The 22289-nt window shown below is 42.7% G+C and overlaps 1 protein-coding gene across 4 annotated transcripts in view; it reads right to left on the bottom strand.

Moving 5' to 3' along the window:
* DIP2C (DIP2 acetate--CoA ligase C (putative)) overlaps positions 1–22289 on the bottom strand; it is a 488945-nt gene that overhangs the window by 186697 nt on the left and 279959 nt on the right. For all 4 annotated transcript variants that reach the window (XM_008249365.5, XM_008249366.5, XM_008249368.5 and 1 more), the window contains one exon: positions 17949–18059. In XM_008249365.5, coding sequence (XP_008247587.1) covers positions 17949–18059 — 111 coding nt within the window. The remainder of the gene's footprint in view (positions 1–17948; positions 18060–22289) is intronic.

The following is a 22289-nucleotide window of genomic DNA, read 5'->3' as shown; positions in this document are numbered from 1 at the left end:
GCACTAATAGCATGAATCATCGAAGTAGATGCTCCGTGGAGCACACACACTCTGCCAAAGTGGCTTCACAGGCCACAGGGTTAACCTACAAACATCACATCCACAAAGCAGTAAGGAAGACAAGGCAGCCATGCTCAGACCTCTGCGCATCGACTATGCTGGTTACCCGGGGTCCCTGTTTAGCACCCTGAAGATAAAAGTCCAAAGACAATCAAATTCCTCTCTCTTCATGGGAATCCCATCATTTTTACTCCCTACACTAAAATTCTAGATAAGCTTGTGGGCAGATGTGAGCTTTTAACATTCTGAATAGCAACCTTTACTATCTTTTTTTGTTTCTTTAAATAGACTGCAACTTGCTTCACTCTGGGAAAAACTATTGTGCTGCAGTATGGGACATTTAGGGGGTAAAAGTATGAAGAATTAGAAATTCAGCCCCTTAGAGAAAAGCTTGGTATAAAAGTCCACCCTTTATGCTAATATCACTACTGCTATTAATATTCTAGAGTATTATGCATATCTATGGATTTCAATCTCAAGAAAAGCTAGTGCTTCCTCCCTTCTCTATCCTAAAGTAATAAAGCCACAATACAGTTCTTAGAACTCATGCTATTCTCCGAGTTCACAATATTACACAATTAGTAACTTGAGGATATTTCAAAAGGTTCATGGGAAATAGAATTAAAAGTTTACTTAGGGCCAGCGCCACGGTTCACTAGGCTGATCCTCTGCCTGTGGTGCCGGCACCCTGGGTTCTAGTCCTGGTTGGGGCGCCGGAATCTGTCCCGGTTGCTCCTCTTCCAGTCCAGCTCTCTGCTGTGGCCTGGGAAAGCAGAGGAGGATGGCCCAAGTCCTTGGGCCCTGCACCCACATGGGAGACCAGGAGGAAGCACCTAGCTCCTGGCTTCGGATCAGCACAGCGCGCCAGCCGCAATACACCAGCCATAGCGGCCACTTATGGGGTGAACCAACGGAAAAAAGGAAGACCTTTCTCTCTGTCTCTCTCTCACTGTCCACTCTGCCTGTCCAAAAAAAAAAAAAAAAAGTTTACTTTAGGCACAGGTGCAGCTGTTGTGGAATAGCAGGCTAACCTGCCACATCCTCAACTGGAATGCCAGTTTGAGTCCCTGCTCCTCCACTTGCAATTCAGCTCCCTGTTAACCAGTGGATGACTGCTTAAGTTCCAAGAACTTGATTTCCCACAATCCATAGGGAGACTCAGCTGGAGTTCCTGGCTCCTGCCTTCAGACTGGCTCAGCCCTGGCTGTTAAGGGTATTGGGGGAATAAACCAGTGGATGGAAGCTCAATCACCTTGCCTTTCAAATAAATAAATCTTTTTTAAAAAGTATATTTTGGTGCCAAATAATTTTGAATTCTATGCATAAAAAGAGTTCTCAAAAAGTTCATATATTATGTACAACCTATGCACAGATTTCAGAAGATTTTTGTACCAAAAAAAAAAAATTCTTAATTCTATTTTACCTGCAAGCGTTTTGAAGTGCCTTCCTACATACAAATATCTGGACAGCGAAGGGACAGCTTCCCAATTTCAAAGGCAACAGTAAATCAACAGAAGAGAAAAGTTCTTCAAAGAACAATCTTTGCTCTGTGACAGTACAACAATTAAGATCACAGGTTCCACAGCTGGATTCCATGGGTTTAAGTCTGAATAATTCTGAGACCTTGGGCTTCAGTTCCTTTAGGGGCAAATTCGGAAAAATAAAGAGTACCTGTCCTAGGGGTAGCTCCGAGGATTAAATCAATTAATATATTTAAGGGACTCGGGGAAGATCCTGGCATGTAGTAAATGCAAATATCCTTTAACTGTTAAATCATAATATCCTACTCCCTAATATAACATGAGTTTGAGGAAGAAGACATTAAAAAGCCAAGCTTGGAAGAAACCCCCCACACTCTCCAAAAGGTTCAGTGCAACAAACTTCCTGGAATTCCGATTTCTGCCATCTTTATCTTCAAAATACAGGACCATCCACGCTCACTGAGGGGGAAGGGTAGAGCAGGGAAAAACAGACTCTGATAGACGACTGTGTTCAATTACTTACCGATCACCTACTACGTACCTAGTCCGACCTCTCTGAGAGCTTGTTTTGGGCATGTGGAACAGGGAACTAACAAGATTAACAGAATGTGTTAAGGACAAAAGGCATGCGAGGGCAGAAGATGGACATCTTATCCCATGGTGGGTTTGGGAAAGGACCATCAGGAAGGGTTTGTGACGAGCAGTGACAAGCAGAAAACCTGGGAGAAAGTGGGTATTTCAATCCCATCCAATTATTAATGACGTGTGACAACTCTCATCTGGTAGCAACTGATGTTCCTACTTTATTAACTTCACCACCTCTGCTAAAGCCAGTGAGGTCATTAGACACTGAACACCAACGTGGAACTTCTTACATGCTCTGTTTTCCCACTTTTGCAATCAAATTTTCTTTTTGGTGTTCCTTTTAATTACAGTACTGGTAGCTACAGAGCCACAAAGTACCTCTCATCATGTCTTGGCTACTGTGGCACTATAAACATGGGCACGCAGGCATCTCTGATGAAATGATTTCTTTACCCTTGGATATATATACACAATAATGGCATTGCTGGACTTTTTTATTATTAAGAATTATTTATTTATTTGAAAGTCAAGAGTTACACACAGGGAGAAGGAGAGGCGGCGGGGAGGAGACAGACAGAGAGACAGAGAGAGAGGTCTTCCATCTGCTGGTTCACTCCCCAGTTGGCCCCAACAGCTAGAGCCATGCCCATTCAAAGTCAGGAGCCAGGAGCTTCTTCTGGGTCTCCCACGTAGCTGCAGGGGCCCAAGGATTTGGGCCATCTTCCACTGCTTTCCCAGGCCATAGCAGACAGCTGGATCAGTGTGTGTGTGTGTGTGTGTGCGCACAAACTGTTGAAATCTTTACTTAGTATAGAGTTGGTCTTCTGTATATAGCTCATTAAAAATGAATCTTAATGAAGAATGGGATGGGAGAGAGTGTAGAAGGTGGGATGGGAGTGGGAGTGGGAGGGCTAGTATGGGAAAGAACTACTATATTCCTAAAATTGTACCTATGAAAATTGCATTCATTTAAAAAAAGCTTAAAAAAAAAAAAAGTGGAGCAGCCAGGACTGCAGCCAGCAGCTCTACCTGCTACACCACAGTGCTGGCCACAGTATTGCTGGATCTTAAAATAATTCTACTTGTGGTTGGGTTTTGTTTTTGTTTTGAAGAACTTTCATTCAGTTTTCCACAATGACTATACTAATTAACACTCCCAATAGTGTGTGAGGGTTTCCTGGTTTTGGTTTTATTTTTCATTTAAAATTTTTTATTACTATAAAGATAAGGGAATCCATGTATTTCATAGATAGAATTCTAAGGTAACCATACTTGCCTCCCTTCTTCTACCACACCAACCCCCTCTTCCTTCCCTTTCCTTTAACTTTTGCAATAACTTTTTTTTTTATTTCATATATACAGTTTTAAGACCATAATGATACTTCCCACCATACCCTTCCTCCCTCTTTTCTTTGTCTTTTAATTTTTACAATGACATACTTTTAATTTTCTTTAGAATCACAAGCTTACTCCTTCACCAAGGAGTTCAACAAGTAGTAAGTAGAAAAATCATTGATCCTAAAGAGTATATTGATGGCTGTAAACAACAATCAAATCTTGAAATGTTGGCCGGCGCCGTGGCTCACCAGGCTAATCCTCTGCCTTGCGGCGCCAGCACACCGGGTTCTAGTCCCAGTCAGGGCGCCGGATTCTGTCCCGGTTGCCCCTCTTCCAGGCCAGCTCTCTGCTGTGGCCAGGGAGTGCAGTGGAGGATGGCCCAAGTGCTTGGGCCCTGCACCCCATGGGAGACCAGGAGAAGCACCTGGCTCTTGCCATCGGATCAGCGCGGTGCGCCGGCCGCAGCGCGCCAGCCGCGGCGGCCATTAGAGGGTGAACCAACGGCAAAGGAAGACCTTTCTCTCTGTCTCTCTCTCTCTCACTGTCCACTCTGCCTGTCAAAAAAAAAAAAAAAAAAAAAAAAAAACAAAAAAACAAAAAAAAAATCTTGAAATGTCAATTTCGCTCATATACACTATATTTTTTGTACTGTGTGTATTAGTTACCACAAATCAGGGAAAACATATGATTTGTCTTTTGGGGACTGGCTTATTGCACTAAGCATAATGGTCTCCAGTTGCATCCATTTTATTTCAAAAGACAAGATTTCATATTTTTAATGGCTGAGTAGTATTCTATCATGTATCTATACCACAATTTCATCTTCCACAATGGCTGTACTAACAGTGTACTAGAGTATCTTTTTCCTCATTAACAGTTGTTATTTCTTGATTTTTGAATGACAGTCATTCTAACTGGAATGAAGTGAAACTTCATCATGGTTTATATTTGCATTTCCATGATGGCTAGTTATCTTGAGTATCTTTTCATGCGTCTTTGCCCATTTGTATTTCATCCTTTGAAAAATGCCTGTTAATATTTTTAACCCATGTCTTAACTGGATTGGTTGCTTTGTTGTTGAGTTTTTTGAGCTCATTGTAGTTCCTTGATATTAATCCTGTATCAGATGTATAATTTGCAAACATTTTCTCCCATTCCATTGGACGCCTTTTTATTGTGTTGAGTGCTTCTTGTGCTGTGCAGAAGCTTCTTAGCTTGATGTAATCCTATTTGTCTACTTCTGCCTTTATTGCCTGTGCTTCTGGGGTCTTATCCAAGAAGTCTTTGCCTTTGCCAATGTCTTCAAGTGTTTCCTCTATCTTCCTCTAGTAATTTGATGGTTTAAGGTGTTAGGTTTTGATCATTGATGCATTATGAGGTGATTTTTGTATAGAGTGTAAGGTGGGGTGTTGGGGGGGTCTTGTTTCATATTTCTGCCTGCAAAGTCCACAATTTTCCCAGCACCATTTATTGCAGAATGTCCTTTCTCCAGAGAGTGATTTTAGTTCATTTGTAAGATTAGTTGGTTACAAATATTTGGATTCATTTCTGGGGTTTCTAGTCTGTTCCACTGGTCTACATGTCTATTCCTGTGTTAGTACCAAGAAATTTTGATTGTAACTACCCTGTAATAAGTCTTGAAGTCAGATATTGTGATGCTGCCAGCAATATATATATATATATATATATATATATATATATATATAAAGATTTATTAGAGTCAAAGACCTCCAGCCACAGCAGCATGAAGGTGGGGTGGGGGGCGTCCAAGATAGGAAAGAACCCAAAGAACCTTGTAGCATGGGGGTTTTAAAGTATGATTTCAAAGGGAAAAACTTGATAATCAGAATGGCATTCAGATACCAGGCAGGGATAAAACCCAAAGGACCTGATTTACAATCCTTTATCCTATCTGGCTTGCTCATGATAAAACAAAAAAACCATCTAGAAGGGTGGTTGGTAACTTGTTTTCACAATAAGCCGAGCTCAGGAAGATACAATCACCATGCCCCATGGTAAATTTGGAGGTTCCTAAGGGAGGAGGGCAGACATTTTGTTCTTGATAAAGATAACCTTTGTGGGGAAGAAAGCAGATGTTTTACACCCCAAATTCCATTGGGACCACCCTGACTACCTATTAACCCATCTGACTCCTCACATCCCCTCCTTAACACACATGTACCCTAACATCTGTAGGGGTGACTGGACGATGATCGCTCTGGCTGCTCCGTGCTGAAAAGGGGCCTCTGGGAAGGGGGTCAAGACAGGGTTCCAGCAGGAGATGACTTCTAAGCAGGAGGTGGCTTCTCAGAGGGAGGCAGTGCCTGCTTGCAGAAACTGCTTCCATCGGAGGTTTCATGTGCATGGCCACCTGCAATTTTACTTTCCTAAGTCTGGAGAAAATGAATCTAATAAACAGTTTAAATTCACAGGATCTAAAATGGACTATGTCTCTCTATCCTTTCCTATCCTGTAGGGTTTATGATGAGAAATCAGCTGTGAGTCTAACTGAAGATCCTGTGAAGGTAATCTGGCATTTCTCCAGTGTACATTTTAGAGTCTTTTCTTTATGTTTTACTGTGGAAAGTCTGACTATAATGTGTTGTGGTGAAGATCTTTCCTAGTCATGTGTTAGGATTTCTATGCATTCCCTATACTTGGATGTCCCCATTTTTATTATGCAAGTTTTCTGCTACTATTGCACTAAAAAGGCCTTCTAATCCAGTCTCTCTTTGCACACCTCAGACACTCCCAAGACATGTATGTTAGGTCGTTTGAGAGTATCCCATAAACTCAAAACACTATTTTGAATTTCTCTAATTTCGTCGTCGTCTTATTATTTTTTGGTCTGACTGAGATATTTGCAAAGATTTACCTTCCAGCTCAGATATTCTTTCTTCTGAGCAACCAAATCTGTTACTAAGGCTTTCCACTATATTTTTTATTTGACATACTGAATTCTCTATTTCTAATATTTGATTTCTCTTCAATATCTCTATCTCCTGGCAGAATTTTTTTCATCCATGTCATGTATGGATTTCTTTAACTCATGTATTTGTTTTTCTTTTTTTTTTTTAAATAATCTTAGGGTCATTCTTTTTCATTGCTTTTCATGCATTTCATCAATATCTTAAGCTTCACATTCTAACATTGAAGTGTTGTGTTTCTCTGGAGAAGTCATGTTGTCTTCCTTGTTCATGTTTCTTGTATTTCTATGTTTATGTTTATTTTTTTGGCATTTGTGGAAACACTTGTTGGATTCCTCCTCTGATGGCTTTTATCTTTGTAATATACCTCTAAGACTTAGTGGAGTGGATACCCATAGGTGTGTGCTGGGTGAAGCCAGTGAGTTCCAGTCACTGTTTGTTGAAGCAAGAGTCCAAGGTGACACCCAAGTCTGTGGTGATAAATCTCCTCTGCTGTCAGTGTGGTGGCAGCTGGGGTATGACTGGGTTAGCTGGCATTATCACAGCCTCACCCCCTCTCTGCCAAGGTGCACCAACTTCACAGAGTAAGCCCAGGTGGCCACACACCCTACCCACTCAGGCACACCAACCCCACAAAGGATCTCTCCAATCCTCAATGTGAGCATGGAGCCCTCTGCAATGACACATCCCAGGCGCTCAGGGAACTCTGAGCCTCTGAAACCAGACACAGTGATTGCCCAAAGACCCAGCCACATCCCACACCTCATCACACACTCAGAGCATGCAGGGCTCCTATGGTCGCAGGAAGTAGGGGATCTAGTCTCAGCTCTGTAACACCCCACCACCACCATGAAGAAAGCTACAGCATTCCCAGAGCCAGCTGCCCACCCAGCAGAAGTTGGTTGGTGCTCTGCCACGCTGAGTCTGGGATCCTTGATATAGTAAGGGAAGGGAGTGCCTCATAGGCCTAAGTGGGCACCCTACCCCCGCCGCCAACCCTCCACAAAGTCTCAAAGCCAGTGGGATTTATCCCTCTGATACAATCCCCCCGTCACACGGCCCACAGCAGCCTCTACTCACTTCCTCCCTACTGGGTGCCCTTGTGGGGAGATGGGAGGAAAGCACTGTCTCTCCCTTCACGGGGTCAGGTGGGCATCCTGTCCCCAGCTGTGCTCTAGGCCAGATTCAAAGTCAGCAGGGTCTGTGAGGTTTTCACTCAGGCAATGCCCCAGTGACATGGGCTGCTCCAGGTTCCTTTCACCCCAATCCAAGAGGACGGAATGTCACCAACTACTGTCCCCACTGCTCCACAGTGTCTCTCTTATTTCTACAGAATTTCCACTACAAACCTGTCTCCAGCTGTCCCCTAGGAATGCAGTTCTTCTGTTTTTCTTCTGTTATCTTGCCATGAAAAAAAATTGGCATATCTTTTCCCTACTCCACCATCTTGGATCTCGAAGGGTTTCCTTCTTCCACATTCTCACCAACACTTGCTATTTTTTGTGATAACAGCCAATCTAACTGGAGTGAGCTGACATCTCACATATGTTCTAATTTGCATTCCCCTGATGAGTAATGTTGAATATTTTCTCATATGCCTGTTGTCCATCTTCCTTTAAGAAATGTCTGTTTAGCACTCTGGCCTCAGAATGAGCCCTTAAGGCATTCATATATGGCTCAAAAGCCCATGAGAGCATTTCAGGCATGGAAAGCCAAGACATCGTGGCAAAAAGGGACTTATATGAAAGATCTCTGTGAGTGAGATCCCGGTGGAAAGAAGGGACCATCAAAGAAGGAGGTACTTTTCTCTGAACAGAGAACTTCCACTTTGATTATCGCCTGGTCTAAATAATGTCAGAGTTTGTGGACTCAAGAGATTTCAATAGCATTGGCAGCTCATGACAAGAGCCTCAGGTGATCACTGACACCACAAATAAGAGTGTCATATGTTAAATCAACAACAAGAGTCTCTGTGCACTTGCTCCCCATGTAGGACCTCTATCCTTAGTGTTGTACTTTGAGAATTAATGGTAAAACTCTTCTTCATAGTACTTTATACTTAGTGTGTCCATGTGTGTGCAAACTGTTAAAATCTTTACTTAGTATAGAGTTGGTAGTCTGTATATAAAGATAATTAAAAATGAATCTTAATGAAGAATGGGATGGGAGAGGGAGTAGGAGGTGGGATGGTTTGGGGGTGGAAGGGTGGGTAAGAGGGGAAGAACTGCTATAATCCAAAAGTTGTACTTATGAAATTTATATTTATTAAATAAAAGTTTTCTATAAAAAATAAAAACAAACAAAAAAATGTCTGTTTATATGTGTTGATTTGAAGTTGGATTATTTGTTTTTAGTTTTTGTTGTTTATAGTAGTGTTTATTATTTTTGAATTCCTGATATATTCTGGTTATCAGTCCCTTATCAGATACATAGTTTATAAATATTTTCTCCTGTTTTGCAGATGCTGTCTACTCACTGTGAGAAAATTGTTAGTGATGGTATATATTTATTTAATGGTCAAATGATTACTCAAGGTTTCCAGTCTTTAAGTTTCAAAATCAATAATTTTTCCATCTCATTATGTGTTCAAATTTAACAGCATATGGTTACTCACAGCACTGTGATTAGCTTTTTTCATTTGATTCATCTGTACTAATGTCCCATTTTTAACTCTTTACATAATTTGTTCTTCTGTTTTTCTTCATCATTTTGAGGTTTTTCAACATAATGTTCAAAGAATCATATTGGCTGATTGCCTAGATTCATTTCTTTTAATTTAACTTAACAAAATCATTCAGGGCACTTTCAGTTTACGAAAAACAAAACAGTGGAAGGTTAAGTTTCCCCCTACATCTCCTCATCTATATGCACACATTTATCCCAGCTAGTATGATACATTTCTTACAACTGATGAGGCAATATTGATACATTATCAATAATTAAATTATAGGGGTGGGTGTTGTGGCGCAACTGCTTAAGACGCCACTTGGGATGCCCACACTCCGTATATTCACATGCCTGGTTTACGTCCTAGCTTCTTGGCACTTCCAATGCAGCTTCCTCCTAATGCACCTAGGAGACGCGGATGATGGCCCAAATACATGGGTTCCTGACACCCAAGTTGGAGCTGTGGATGGAGTTCCTGCCTGCTGACTTCAGTTTGACCCAACGTTGGCTAGTACAGGCATTTGGCAAGGGAGTGAGAGGATTGAAAATCCATCAATGTCTCCCCCTGCCTCTCTCACATTTTCTTTCCCTCCCTCCTTCACCCACCTCCTTCTATCCTTCTCTCCGTCACTGTCTTTAAAATAAATAAATCTTAAAAAGGTAAAGTTCACGGTTTATATTAGAGTTCCCTTCTGTTATCAGATCACATGCATCTGAAAACTGCATGATGATATCAAACACCCATTAGAATATCGCACGGAGCAGTTTCACCACCCTAAAAATCCTGTCATCTATTTATCTCCAGCCACCTGTGAACCCCTGGTAAACACTGAATGTTCTACTCTCTCCACAGTGCCACAGTAGTTGAAATAATTCAGTATCTAGCCTTTCACACTGGCTTCTTTCACTCGCAACAGACATTCAACTTTCTTCCACGTCTTCTCATAGTTTGTTAATTTATTTCTCTTTGATGACTAATAGCATTTCACTGACATGTTATTCCATAATTTATACACTCACTTGTTAAAAACATCTTGGTTGCTTTCAATTTCAGTAATTATGAATAAAGCTGTCATACGCACTTGTGTGTACCTTTAACATCATGGGCAGTTTTATTTTAACTGAAGAAAGACAGGTGCCTCTTTAAAGACCTTTTTTTTTTTTTTTTTTTTTTAAGATAAAGAAAGGAAAAGAAGGAGCCAACTCAGAATCGTAAGGTGAGGCCTGATGATTTCCCACAGAAGCTCTCACAGAATCACCCTTATTTGATGAAAGGAATGAGCAAGAGCACTGTCAGAGCGAACAAGGCCTCTCTGGTGAGGCTCTCCTGTGATATTTATCTACTTGAGCTTTGGGTACCCTTCTCAAAATAATTTCATAAGCAGTAGATGTTATTATTCTTTGCTCCTCCAGAACGTCATCAAGCGAAATGTCTTGCGCATCGCAGAAAACTGTTGCCACGACATTTGCTCTTGACTGGGTTTACTTCTGCCTGGAAAGGACAGGATCCACCTCTTGGTGGCCATTGCTTTGACAGCGCTTCACCTACAAGACCAGAATTAAACTGGCAACGCCGTGCTTCGTCTCCCATTACAAATCTTCCCCCAAAAACGCTTTCGGAGTTTTGATGTGACTTACTGGAAATTACCACTGCAAACTCTCCGCTTGTCTACAGCTGACGCAGGTGCAACCAACTTGTTATCCATTAAGCACAAAGTCTGCCCCACTTTAATTTTTCAGTTAGAATTTTGTGCTTTGAACTGAGATGTCTATGGTGCTATTGTTTTTGCTTCAGTCTTCCTCAGGTCGGGCACGGACAGGATGAGCATTCTCCCTACAAAGTGATATGATGGAGCTTCATCTCCAACACGATACCTTCTTTTTTTTTTTTTTTCTTTGACAGGCAGAGTGGACAGTGAGAGAGAGAGACACAGAGAGAAAGGTCTTCCTTTTGCCGTTGGTTTACTCTCCAATGGCCGCCGCGGCTGGCGCACTGCAGCCAGAGCACCGCGCTGATCCGATGGCAGGAGCCAGGTGCTTTTCCTGGTCTCCCATGGGGTGCAGGGCCCAAGGACTTGGGTCATCCTCCACTGCACTCCCGGGCCACAGCAGAGAGCTGGCCTGGAAGAGGGGCAACCGGGACAGAATCTGGCGCCCCGACCGGGACTAGAACCCGGTGTGCTGGCGCCGCAAGGCGGAGGATTAGCCTAGTGAGCCGCGGCGCCGGCCAACGATGCCTTCTTAAATTCAGTCACCTACTTGCAAACTGCTGCCCCCTTTAGGGTATTGTTCACATAAACTTTTCAGAAGACATCAATGACTTCACCATTTTTCTACTCAAGTGTCACCACAAATTTGATGTTTATACCTTACTTCCATTTTAAAAGGACTCATATTATTGTGCAGGGGCTCTGCTTCAGACTCAGGGTTGACTTTCCTTATGGCATCTAATGAGATCTGCTCAGACATGTTGTAACAAGTCAGGATGAGTTTATTTTGGCACAAAAAGTTTTTGGAATTTATGCAAAGTTTTTTCATAATGCACTTTTTCCATGAACTTTTAAAAGATCCTTCATATCTTTTTCTCCATTTTCTCAAAAGACAACACTTAAACAATGATTCTCAAAGTTTTCTGCCCCAAAGAACACACTAAGCTCCTAAAAAGTTGCTGAAATCCTAAAAAGCTTTCACTACTGGGGTCAGTATTTTGATATTTGACATATTTGGAAAGTAAACTGAAGAACACTATAAAACAGACTTCCCAACCACAGGCTGCACTGGACGACAGAGCAATACTTCCAACATGCATCCTGTAGCCTCTGGGAGACTCCACTGACATTCCTGAAAGAGTGAGAATGAAAAATTTTAAAAAAGACCAATACAATGAAAATGCTGGTCAGAAAATAGTCTGAGTCTCATAGACTTCCAGGAAGGAGTTTCAGGTTCCCACAGGAGTCACTGCACTGCTTGAGGTTTGCTGAAGGAACATAATGGCCTGTTACATTCTACTGCAAAGGAGGACGAAGTTGAGGTCAGAGTTGTTACTGTTGTCCATGAGTCATACAAACCAAGAAGCGTGGCTTTAAAAACTATTGCTCGGCTCATAAAAAGATGAAACCAATGCAACCATAGTATGAAACAGTTTGCCACATTTTGATTATAACATTGTTTGTTGTCACTGTCTGTCCTGATTGGAAAGAATATAACACAAACCTCAAGGTTTTCTTTCCTAGGGCCTCCTGGGGGAAAACTAAAAAATAACTAGAATTTAAGTTCTAATTTTGACTTTATCAAGTAAAGACAGTAAGTGCCTAACACAGCCTGTGATATATCCTAGGTGTTCAGTAAGTGCCTGTTCATTCATTTAGCTTTCCACACCAAATTAAAGTTCGAACAAAAGCTGCTTAAGAAGAGAAGTGTATACTGTTAAAAAGTATTGTAGCGAAAGTTCATTACTATGTAAGGTCATCAGTTTAGAAACAAAATGGAAAAATGTGGCCAGGAGAGATTCACTGTGACACTACATGGCTGACAAGGTTGACTATTAATTAGGTCAATTATCTAACAGATAATAGGATTCCTTTTTGGCCAATATAATTTGGTCACTGAAACAATCGAAGTAGCTACTGCAAGACAAATGCTCAAAGAGTTTTAGAGAGCCAGATTTCCAGAGGCGCCACAGTCCTTTTCTTAAGTGTTAAGTCTTAATGTCTTAAGTCTTTCCTGTTGGCTCAGGAGAAAATAAGCCAGAAGATCTGGAATGCAAACATTGGCAGGAGATTAAAATAAGGTCTTCATATCTCATGTACCTCACTTTTAAACCACATACAAGCATATACTCTAAGAGAAAGTAAATTATGTCAGTAAGACATCTAAATTAAGCAAGCTCATGAGAAGGTTCCTGTAACAGGAAACAGAGGTTACAGTAGGAAGTGAAGATGACCAAAGTAACTCCTGAAATGATACACACACTCCTGTCATGTTCCATTCAGGTAGCTGCTGTGACATATGCTTCGTGATCTTTCTAGGAAGTGGGAGGCCCAATTGAGATCTCACAAGTGTAAGGAAAAGTCATTTGAAATACGATTTCCAATCAGTCATTATTTATTATAAATGGAGAAGAGCACAAAATTCTTAGAAACTAAAATAGCACACCAGAATAACAGCATTTTTCATTAGGTTTCACATGACATTTCAAGAAACGCCTATGTAATTCTCATAGTAAGTGAACGGCTGAGGCAAATCTCACCATCTTTAATCTACAAACAGGAACCTGAATTCTCTGCAGGCACAGAAGTAGGTGCACAATCAGAGCCTGTCACCCATGCAGGTCTTTATTTATTTATTTATTTATTTATTTATTTTTATTTTTGACAGGCGGAGTGGACAGTGAGAGAGAGACAGAGACAGAGAGAAAGGTCTTCCTTTTGCCATTGGTTCACTCTCCAATGGCCGCCACGGCCAGCGTGCTGTGGTCGGCGCATTGCGCTGATCCGATGGCAGGAGCCAGGTGCTTCTCCTGGTCTCCCATGGGGTGCAGGGCCCAAGCACTTGGGCCATCCTCCACTGCACTCCCTGGCCACAGCAGAGAGCTGGCCTGGAAGAGGGGCAACTGGGACAGAATCTGGTGCCCCGACCGAGACTAGAACCCGGTGTGCTGGCGCCGCAAGGTGGAGGATTAGCCTAGTGAGCCACGGCGCCGGCCACCATGCAGGTCTTTAACTTGGATATCACGAAGTCCCCCTTGATTTCCGTATCATTATGTTAACCCAGCCTCTAGGTCCTGCTGCTATTACAGGTTGAGTAGACTCATCTAAAATATCTGGGATCAGAAATGTATCAAATTTTGGAGTCTCTGCATATACAAATAAGCTATCCTGAGGATGGGAATCCCAGTCTAAACATGAAATTTGTTTCCATTTATATACACCTTACACAAACAGCTGTTAGTAATTTCATCTGGTAGTTTTAGTGCACTGTCATGTGTGGTCACGTGTGGGACTTAATACCTGTGCAGCCATACTGGCAGTCAGCAAGTTTTGGATTTTGGAGCCTTCCAGATTCAGGAGGCTCCACTGTATCTTATAAACACACCTCAGATCTTGCTGGTGGTCACTTGCATCATGTCAACATGCAGTGACTTCAGCAGGCATTCGGGGTCTTCCAGATGCGTCCCTTTCCAATCTGTGCTCCGTAACACTCCTGAAGCAGTCTTTAAACTCTAAGCTAACAACTATGTGCCATTGCCTGCAATCTTCAGGTGGAACTCAGGATTAGGTCTGAATTCCCAAGCACTGGTGCACAAGGTATTTTATAATCTGGCCACTCCCACCTAATTTTCTGCCCTTCACCAAATGTGCTATGTCTTTTAATATTCACTCCTTCAAAAAAAAAAAAAAAAGAAGAAGAAGAAGAAGAAGCCAGGTGGTATTTTAGGTGCCTGATATACATGAATGAATAAAATAGCTATCCTTGCCTTTTTAGACCTTGTACTCTTATAGGAGGAGGATAACAGATAAGTATATTGGTAGGTAAATGATTGATGGATAGGTAGATGGATGATAGATGGATAATGGATGACTAACACAGAGAAATGGATGATTTATAGGTAGGTAGGTGACTAACAGATGGACAGATGGATACCATAGGTAGATAAATAGATGATGATTAATAGGTGGGTAGATAGGTAGAATGATAAACGAATAGACACACTGATAAACTGATGGAATGTTAGGCAATGATAACTGCTATGGAGGCAATAAATCAGGATAGGGAAGGGAATCTGTACAAGATGGCATAATGTTTTACAATTTAACTGGGTAGTCAGGCAGTACCTCACAGAGCCAGTAATACCTTAGCAAAAACTTGATTAAAAAAAAAAAGGGGGGGGGAAGGGACAGTAAAGCATACATATGAGGAAAATATATCCTAGGGAGAAGGAACCACCAGCATAAAGAGCCTACAGTGGCAATGTGCCTTTTGTGTGCTCAGAGAACACTGGGAAAGCAGTGTGGCTACAGAGCGGGAGGCAGGTGGCAGATGGCTCAGGGAGATCAAGGGTCGACACGTCACGTGCACATGAAGGTGGGTCCTCATTCTGAGTGAAATGGGAGGTACTGAGGCCCAGCAGCCGAGCAGAAATGACTACTGCTGTGCCGACAAGGGACTACCCAGAGGCCCAGGGGGAGTCTGTGCGCAGCCACTAACACATGCTGCACATCCTGTAGCCTGTCTGACTCCTCCCTCAGGCTGTGAGCTTCTGGGGGCTGAGTCCTACCACCCGTCACTTTCCAGTAGCTCTCTCGGTTCCTGGTGGAGAGCACGCCTGTGAAGACAGTTTCACGTGGCCTCTTCTGGAACAGCCCAGACCCCTTGGGTGCTGACGCTCACAAGGACCTCCAGACACCTGTGTGGGAAGTGCAGGGGGCTGAGCTCCTCAGTGAGCACAGGGCTGAACCACAGGAGGGCCAAAGGTAGCCACTATCAGGGAAGCTTAGCTCTGGCCAACGGGGAAGGGCTGATGTCCGCATGTGAACAGGAAGTGACACCTAGTTAGAGGAAAACGGAGAGGGGAGGAAAAGAGACAGTCTGGAACAGTGGTTATATTGTGCTTAGAGGAGCCCATATGGCTGCAGCATCACCCATAACAGCGGGGGAGAAGTCCAAGTCTGGAGTTCTAGTTAGAAAAGCCACTAACTGCAGCATTTACACAAAGCTGTTTCCCCACCTCATGACGTCACTAATGAGAAATGAACAGTGGCTAGCACAGGGTGGGAGGAGGCCTGCAGCAAGACTGGGCCCCAGCATTTCTCTGAGCTGTTGAAAAGTCTGTCTCCTGCAGCCGCCTCGGTTTCCCCCCTCAGCCTTCACTCTTCACGTGTGTTTCTCTCCCTACATCTCTCCGCCCTTGAAGAGGTGAGGTCCTTGGGTGACTTGGAAATGTACTCGAGAGAGCACCATCTTCTGCTGTGTTATTCTCTCTCAGGGACTTTACAAAGAAATATGTGAGCTGATCACAACCCATCACAGAAAACTGCTCCTGGCATACCTAGGAGGACCTGAAAGTCTACACCCCAGAGCCACACCGACAAACAGATTTAATCAATCCTTCTTCAACACTGCAAAGAAAGATCTATAACACAGCAAACAGACTGCTACAGATACGTCTTCATCTGAATTTAAAAATACATTTAACACAGAAAGTGAGAGTTCAGAAATTTCAGAAATTGGCATAGATAACTTCTTATGTCATAAGAGGCCATGCTACAGAGCCAAAGCTATATCTGCCCATATTTTGACAAGTTACTCATTGTGAAGGCATTAGCAATCACATACTCTCCCTCTCCCTGACCTTCAAAATGTTCTTACCTATAGAAAAAATAAGAACACTTAGTTTCTGTGGAAACTTAAGATACTAATGCACCAAAGACGTGTGCGTTTGTGTGTATACACAGATAAGATGCCAGTGTACCAGCCTTAAGACAAGGAAGTAAATGGAGACATTTTACAGCACACATATGGATACCCTCACTCTACCAGTTAGTCCAGAGGGGTCCGTGAAACACCAAAACGAACAAGAGCTCCTGATATGTGCGAGGTGTCAGAATAATTCTGCAATAGCAGAGGCCACATACGGGGACAAAATTCCTCCTGCATCCCACCCTCACACCTTTGCATTTGGCCTCCTGAGAACTGCTGAGAAGGCAGGAGGAACGCTGGAGACAACAGCAGTTAGCATTTTCTTAAGGTTCTCCAATCTGTTCTTCTACTCTGTAGCAGGGATGCCTCAAAAGCTGCTATCCAGCTCAGGAAAGGCACACAGAGCCACTTCAGAAGTTGTGCTTGGGAGTTTCCCACGTAAGTCTCGTCCATGGAAGATTCCTTAGACATGATTCTGTGCGACTCACAGGATCTTCCTGACTGCTGCTACACATCGGGTGAGTTACTCTATCTCTCTTAGCCTAGTTTCCTTTTCTGCCCCGTTAATATTTTTCTGTCACTACTGTTAATAATAATAAGAATTATATTAACTGCCACAAGGAACAATGTTAACATTAATAACATTAACAATATTGTTAGTTATAACCACAGTATATAATAACTATACTGCTTACCATGAAAATTGAATGAGAATGCTTGTGAAAACTGCTTTGAAAAAAATTAAGTGGCATACAAATGTAATTCAGCTCGTTACCATCAGCTATCTACATGTGCCCTCACCAGGTATTACAGTTACAGCAACAACAGCAACAAAACTTAGAGATAATTTTCTTTAGAAACACGCAGTTAGGGAAGCAGAAAAAAGTAATTTTAATCTACATGTTAGGAAAAAGTCTCTCAAAAAAGGTAATTAAAATATTAATTATACTATAAGTTCTCTGTTGCAAAAACAAATGAAAAAAACTTAAGTTGGCTAAGTCCAGGCAACCACTGCAGTAAAACAGAATAAACAAAGAAAAAATAAACACAGGACACACCCAAGTTTTAAGGGCTGTGTTTCTCCTTTGAAAATGTACTGAGGAACAGAAATCAATGAGGTTAAAAAAGAAAAAAAAAATACACATGGTGTTCATACAAAATAAAACAAATTTAACAGAATCATCAAAAAAAAAACCAGAAAAATTTGGCTCCTGATTTTTAATTACTTAAATAATTATGAAAGTCTGAATAATGGACAATCCTGTTGTTAAAAATATAAACGAGTTACTATTTCCGAGATGTTAATGTCTCTCTAGAGAATAAATCTGTGTGCAAGACAGGATGCTGTCGTCGTGGGAAGCCCAAATAAACTGTGCTCCTGCCTCCTGCAGCTGCCAGGAACACGCACCTGCTCTTTCAAAGTGACAGACCGACAACATCCCCAGTCTCACGTCCCCATCTGGCGCCTTACCTGAGCGATAGCGCTCATCTCGTGACCCTGAGGATCGTCGGCGGTGATAGCGAGAGGCGGAGGAAGGAGTGACGGGAGCCCGGCGCTCCTGAGGCAGAGCCTGGTCCAGCCCTGGATGGGAGGGAAAACAGCCAGGTGAGAGAGATGCTTCAATCAGTCGCAGGAGTTAGTTGATTCTGTGCAGCAAACCCTTTGCTGGCATCAAGCCCTGGCTTGTTGCATTCCCAAAGAAAAGCTGCAGCCTCCTGGGGAACTGGGCTGGGAGCAGGGTACCACAGCCGGTGACCAGCAGAGAAGCACCAAGGCAGGGGCAGAAGGCTAGGGGCCGCCAGTCCTGGGAAGGGCATTTCTGCCTGCACACAGCAGCCTGCAGAAGTAGCAGCAGGTGCGCCCTCACATCACAAATCTCTACATCAGAACACTGAAGCCAAGACATAGAGACTAATTAGGATTCTGTTCATATAACAAATCTACAGGTCCTGCAAACTGTGGAGGACACTGAAAGGTATGCTTATCATGTATTTTAAGTTTACCATAAACCCTACAGGATAAGTTTACAGTATAACTCAGGCAAACAACATGTAGGATAAACTAACAGCCTTGTTTACTCCAAATCATAGACTCTCTGAAAACTTACTCTATTTGATGTTAACTATTTTAAATTTATTGGAATATGGCTTCAATCAGTTACCAGAAATGTTAATACAGGAAAATGATTTAGTGGGAACTGGTCCAAGTGCTCACGTAAATCTGCCAATCACAGTATCAATTATACTAAGATAACAGAGCAGCAGGAAAAGCAATCTATGTAGATCTAAGGACTATGGGAAAGATTTATTCATTGCAGTTCAAATGCAACTGCTGAACAACGACCATGAACCATTATACTTGTTGCTTATTCAGAAAAAGCAGAGTGATATCTGATTAATAATAAGCCAGATGTAAGAATTTTAAGCTAACGAAACAACATTTAGTCCCTGGTTTTCAATGATGGGCTCCCAAGAGAGTTAACTATTGGTTCTTTGGATTTAATATTCCTGTTATTCTGATGATTTCGGAACAACTTTTGATGCTGCACCCACATTGTTAGGCTCTGAGTTCTTTATGCACCAAGCATATGGAAGTCACCAGGGAAGGATGTAAAGATATCAAAGATATCAAACCTCTTCCGGGTATTGTCTTTAAAAATTACCTTTTATACCAAACATACTCACACTTTATAAGTCAAAGGATAATATTAAATCTGTGGGGGAGGTACTGTGGCACAGTGGTCGAGTCACTGCTTGGAATGTCTGCATGCTTTATTGGAGTGCCTTGCTCGAGTTCTGGCTACTCAGTATTTCTGGCTCAGCTTCCTGCTGATGCATCTGGGAGGCACTGGATGAAGACCTCTTGGTACTTGGGTCCCTGCTACCCACATGGGAGACGTGGCTGGAGTTCCAGGTTACTGGCTTTGGCCTGGCCTCCCCAGGACGTTGCAAACATTTGGGGAGTGATCTAGATGAAAGATGTCTCTCTTTCTCCCTTTATCTATCCCTCTTTCAAATAAATATAATTTTTTTATTTTAAAAAAATCGTGTATGAGCAATAGAAGAGGGGGCAGGCGCTATGGTACAGTGGTTAAGCCACCACTCAGGAGGCCCACATCCCATACCAGAGTTCAAGGGTTCAAATCCCACCTCCATTTCTGATAATACATGTCTTGGGATGCCAAAGGTGATGGCTCAAGTACTTGGATCCACCACCATCCATGTAGGGGACTCGGAATGAGTTCCAGACTCCTGGATTCAGTCCAGCCCAGTATCAGCTGTTGAGGGTATTTGGGGAGTAAGCCAGAAAATGGAAGCAAGAGTATGTATACTCCCTCTTTCTTTCTCTTTGTACACACACACACACACACACACACGTGCACACGTATTCTTGCAGTTCTGCCTTTCGAATAAATACAAATATAAAAAATAAGAAAGGAAAAATAGTTCTGGCCCGGTATTCACACACCTACTTATGCAAATACACTTATAAGCCTACTTCTTGAGCTGTGCTTTTCAGACAGTACAAGGCAGGCTCCCTGACACCAGCAGTCATCACTATCCCTGCTATCAGGATAAGGTAGAGAGACTGGTTTCTACAGAGACAGCAGTATGTTATGAACAGCCTTCTCTCTGATACTTTCTGATGATTCCGGAGTGAATATTTGGATTTTTTCATTTAGCTTGGTTTACAAGTACTTATTGTTAAACCTTCCAAAATACTGCCACCACAACCAAAAAAATCTTTTCCCCACGTTTTTCGCTTCATGATCAAACACTGACAACTGGCAATAATGTTTTAGAACAATTCTAGTTTTCCTTCAAGTTCTAGGCATGCCCTGTCCTTCCCTAACCTTGGTCCCCAGAGCTGCTACATAATTGCCATGTACGATGCTCTTCCTGCTGAGACTTCCTTTTGTTTTGTATTGCACGAGGTCACTTATTCCTCACGTTTACTATCTTTAAGAAGTGCCCTGGGGCTGGCATTGTAGCATGGTAGGCTAAGCCTCCACCTGTAGCAACAGCATCCCATGTGGGCACTGGTTCGTGTCCTGGCTGCTCCTTTTCCCATCCAGCTCTCTGCTAAGGCACCTGGGAAGGCCGTAGAAGATGGCCCAAATGCTTGGGCCCCTGAACCCACGTGGGAGACCCCTAGGAAGCTCCCGGCTTTGGATCCACCCAGCTCTGGCTTTTGTGGCCACTTGAGGAGTGTTCCAGCGAACCAGCGGGTGGAAGACCTTTCTCTGTCTCTCCTTCGCTTTCTCTCTATCTCTGTAACTCTCCCTCTCAAATAGATATAGATACATAGATAGATAGACAGACGGACAGACAGAAAGATAGATAAAACCTTTATTTAAAAAAAGGCCTTACATGGTTTCTAAGAGTACTTAGGATGAATAGGAAGCAATATTTGGAGGCCCTGCAGGGCTGAAAATGTCTTTCTACCTAATAAGAATGGGTTGTTCACCTAGACATCAAACTCTAGATGAAATCATTTTTATTCATTGCCATTGTTTTCAATTACTGTTGAGAAGTTAAATGAAAATAAGTTTGATGCAGTAATCTTTCCGTAGTATCTGTTTCTTTTCTCCAGTGTCAGCAGGGACAATATCTTTTTCATTCCTGTTGAAGGAGCTGCAAGCTACTTTTTCCTTCCTGTGGCCGTGCACCACCACAGCTCCTCCCAGTGGGTCTCTTATCTGGGCTGCCCATTCGCCCAAGGATGAGATTCCCTGGCTCCTGCCTTGAGACTCACATGGGCAAGTACACCGCGCGGGGGCTGGGCTGTTTCCACTCTCCACTGTCGTGCTCTCGTTTAGAGTCCCTGTTTCTGTGCTGCCTGGTGTCCCCCTATCAGGAGCCCCTCTGATTTCATTTCTCTAGGGGATAAACCTGTCTGGGAGAAGGGTGGGATATGTGGTCATGTGCTTCCTTAGATGCCCTTTCGTTCAGTTCTGAGTAGGGTGGCATCCACGGCTTTCTTCAGTATGTTGACATACAGGTTTTCTCTACTTTTTACTAAGTAATATAACACCAGTTCCTTTACTTAATGTATCCTAAACACTTGACAATATTACTCAAATTCTCTTATCCCATGGATTTATACCTTATATTTAGGGACCTTTTAGAGCAGTTTGGGAAGAAGCCGAGGTAAATGTATATTTTCACACTGCCAAGTTTCACTAATCTTTTTTTTTTTTTTTAAAGATTTACTTATTTATTTGAAATGCAGAGTTACAGAGAGGAAGTCTTCCATGTGCTGGTTCACTCCCCAAATAGCTGCAATGGCTGGAGCTGGGCTCAATCCAAAGCCAAGATCCAGGAGCCTCTTCCAGTTCTCCCATGCGAGTGCAGGAGCCCAAGGACTTGGGCCATGTTCCACTGCTTTCCCAGGCCACTGCAGAGAGCTGGATTGGAAGTGGAGCAGCTGGGACTTGAACCAATGCCCATATGGAATGCCAGCACGGCAGGTGCCAGCCCCAGGTTGATTTTTTTTCAATGCTAGGCTTTCAGTAACAGTTCTATTACCTATCTAGCTCATTTAAATAAGCTTCCTGGAATTACTTTCAACCTTAAACCTCCTTTTGATGTCCCCAGATGCTGCAGCATGGAGGAGTAGGCTGCTGCCTGCCGGGTACATGGACCTCCTCGGTCTGTCCTCAGCCAGTTTTGTACACAAACATCATGGATATTTACTCCCATAGGTAGAATGCACAGTTTACAACAGTAGCTTTTAATGAGTGAATAAAACTAGTCGAAAGGACAACAGCTTCAATAGGTCACTAAGCAATAAGAAGGTAAAAGAAACTGG

The sequence above is a fragment of the Oryctolagus cuniculus genome, chromosome 13, assembly GCF_051225735.1.
Source record: "Oryctolagus cuniculus isolate XC-2025 breed Fujian yellow rabbit chromosome 13, ASM5122573v1, whole genome shotgun sequence".
In the NCBI taxonomy this organism is placed as follows: domain Eukaryota; kingdom Metazoa; phylum Chordata; class Mammalia; order Lagomorpha; family Leporidae; genus Oryctolagus; species Oryctolagus cuniculus.
The sequence above is the reverse complement of the archived record's forward strand: the minus strand, read 5'-3'. Positions and strand labels throughout refer to the sequence as shown.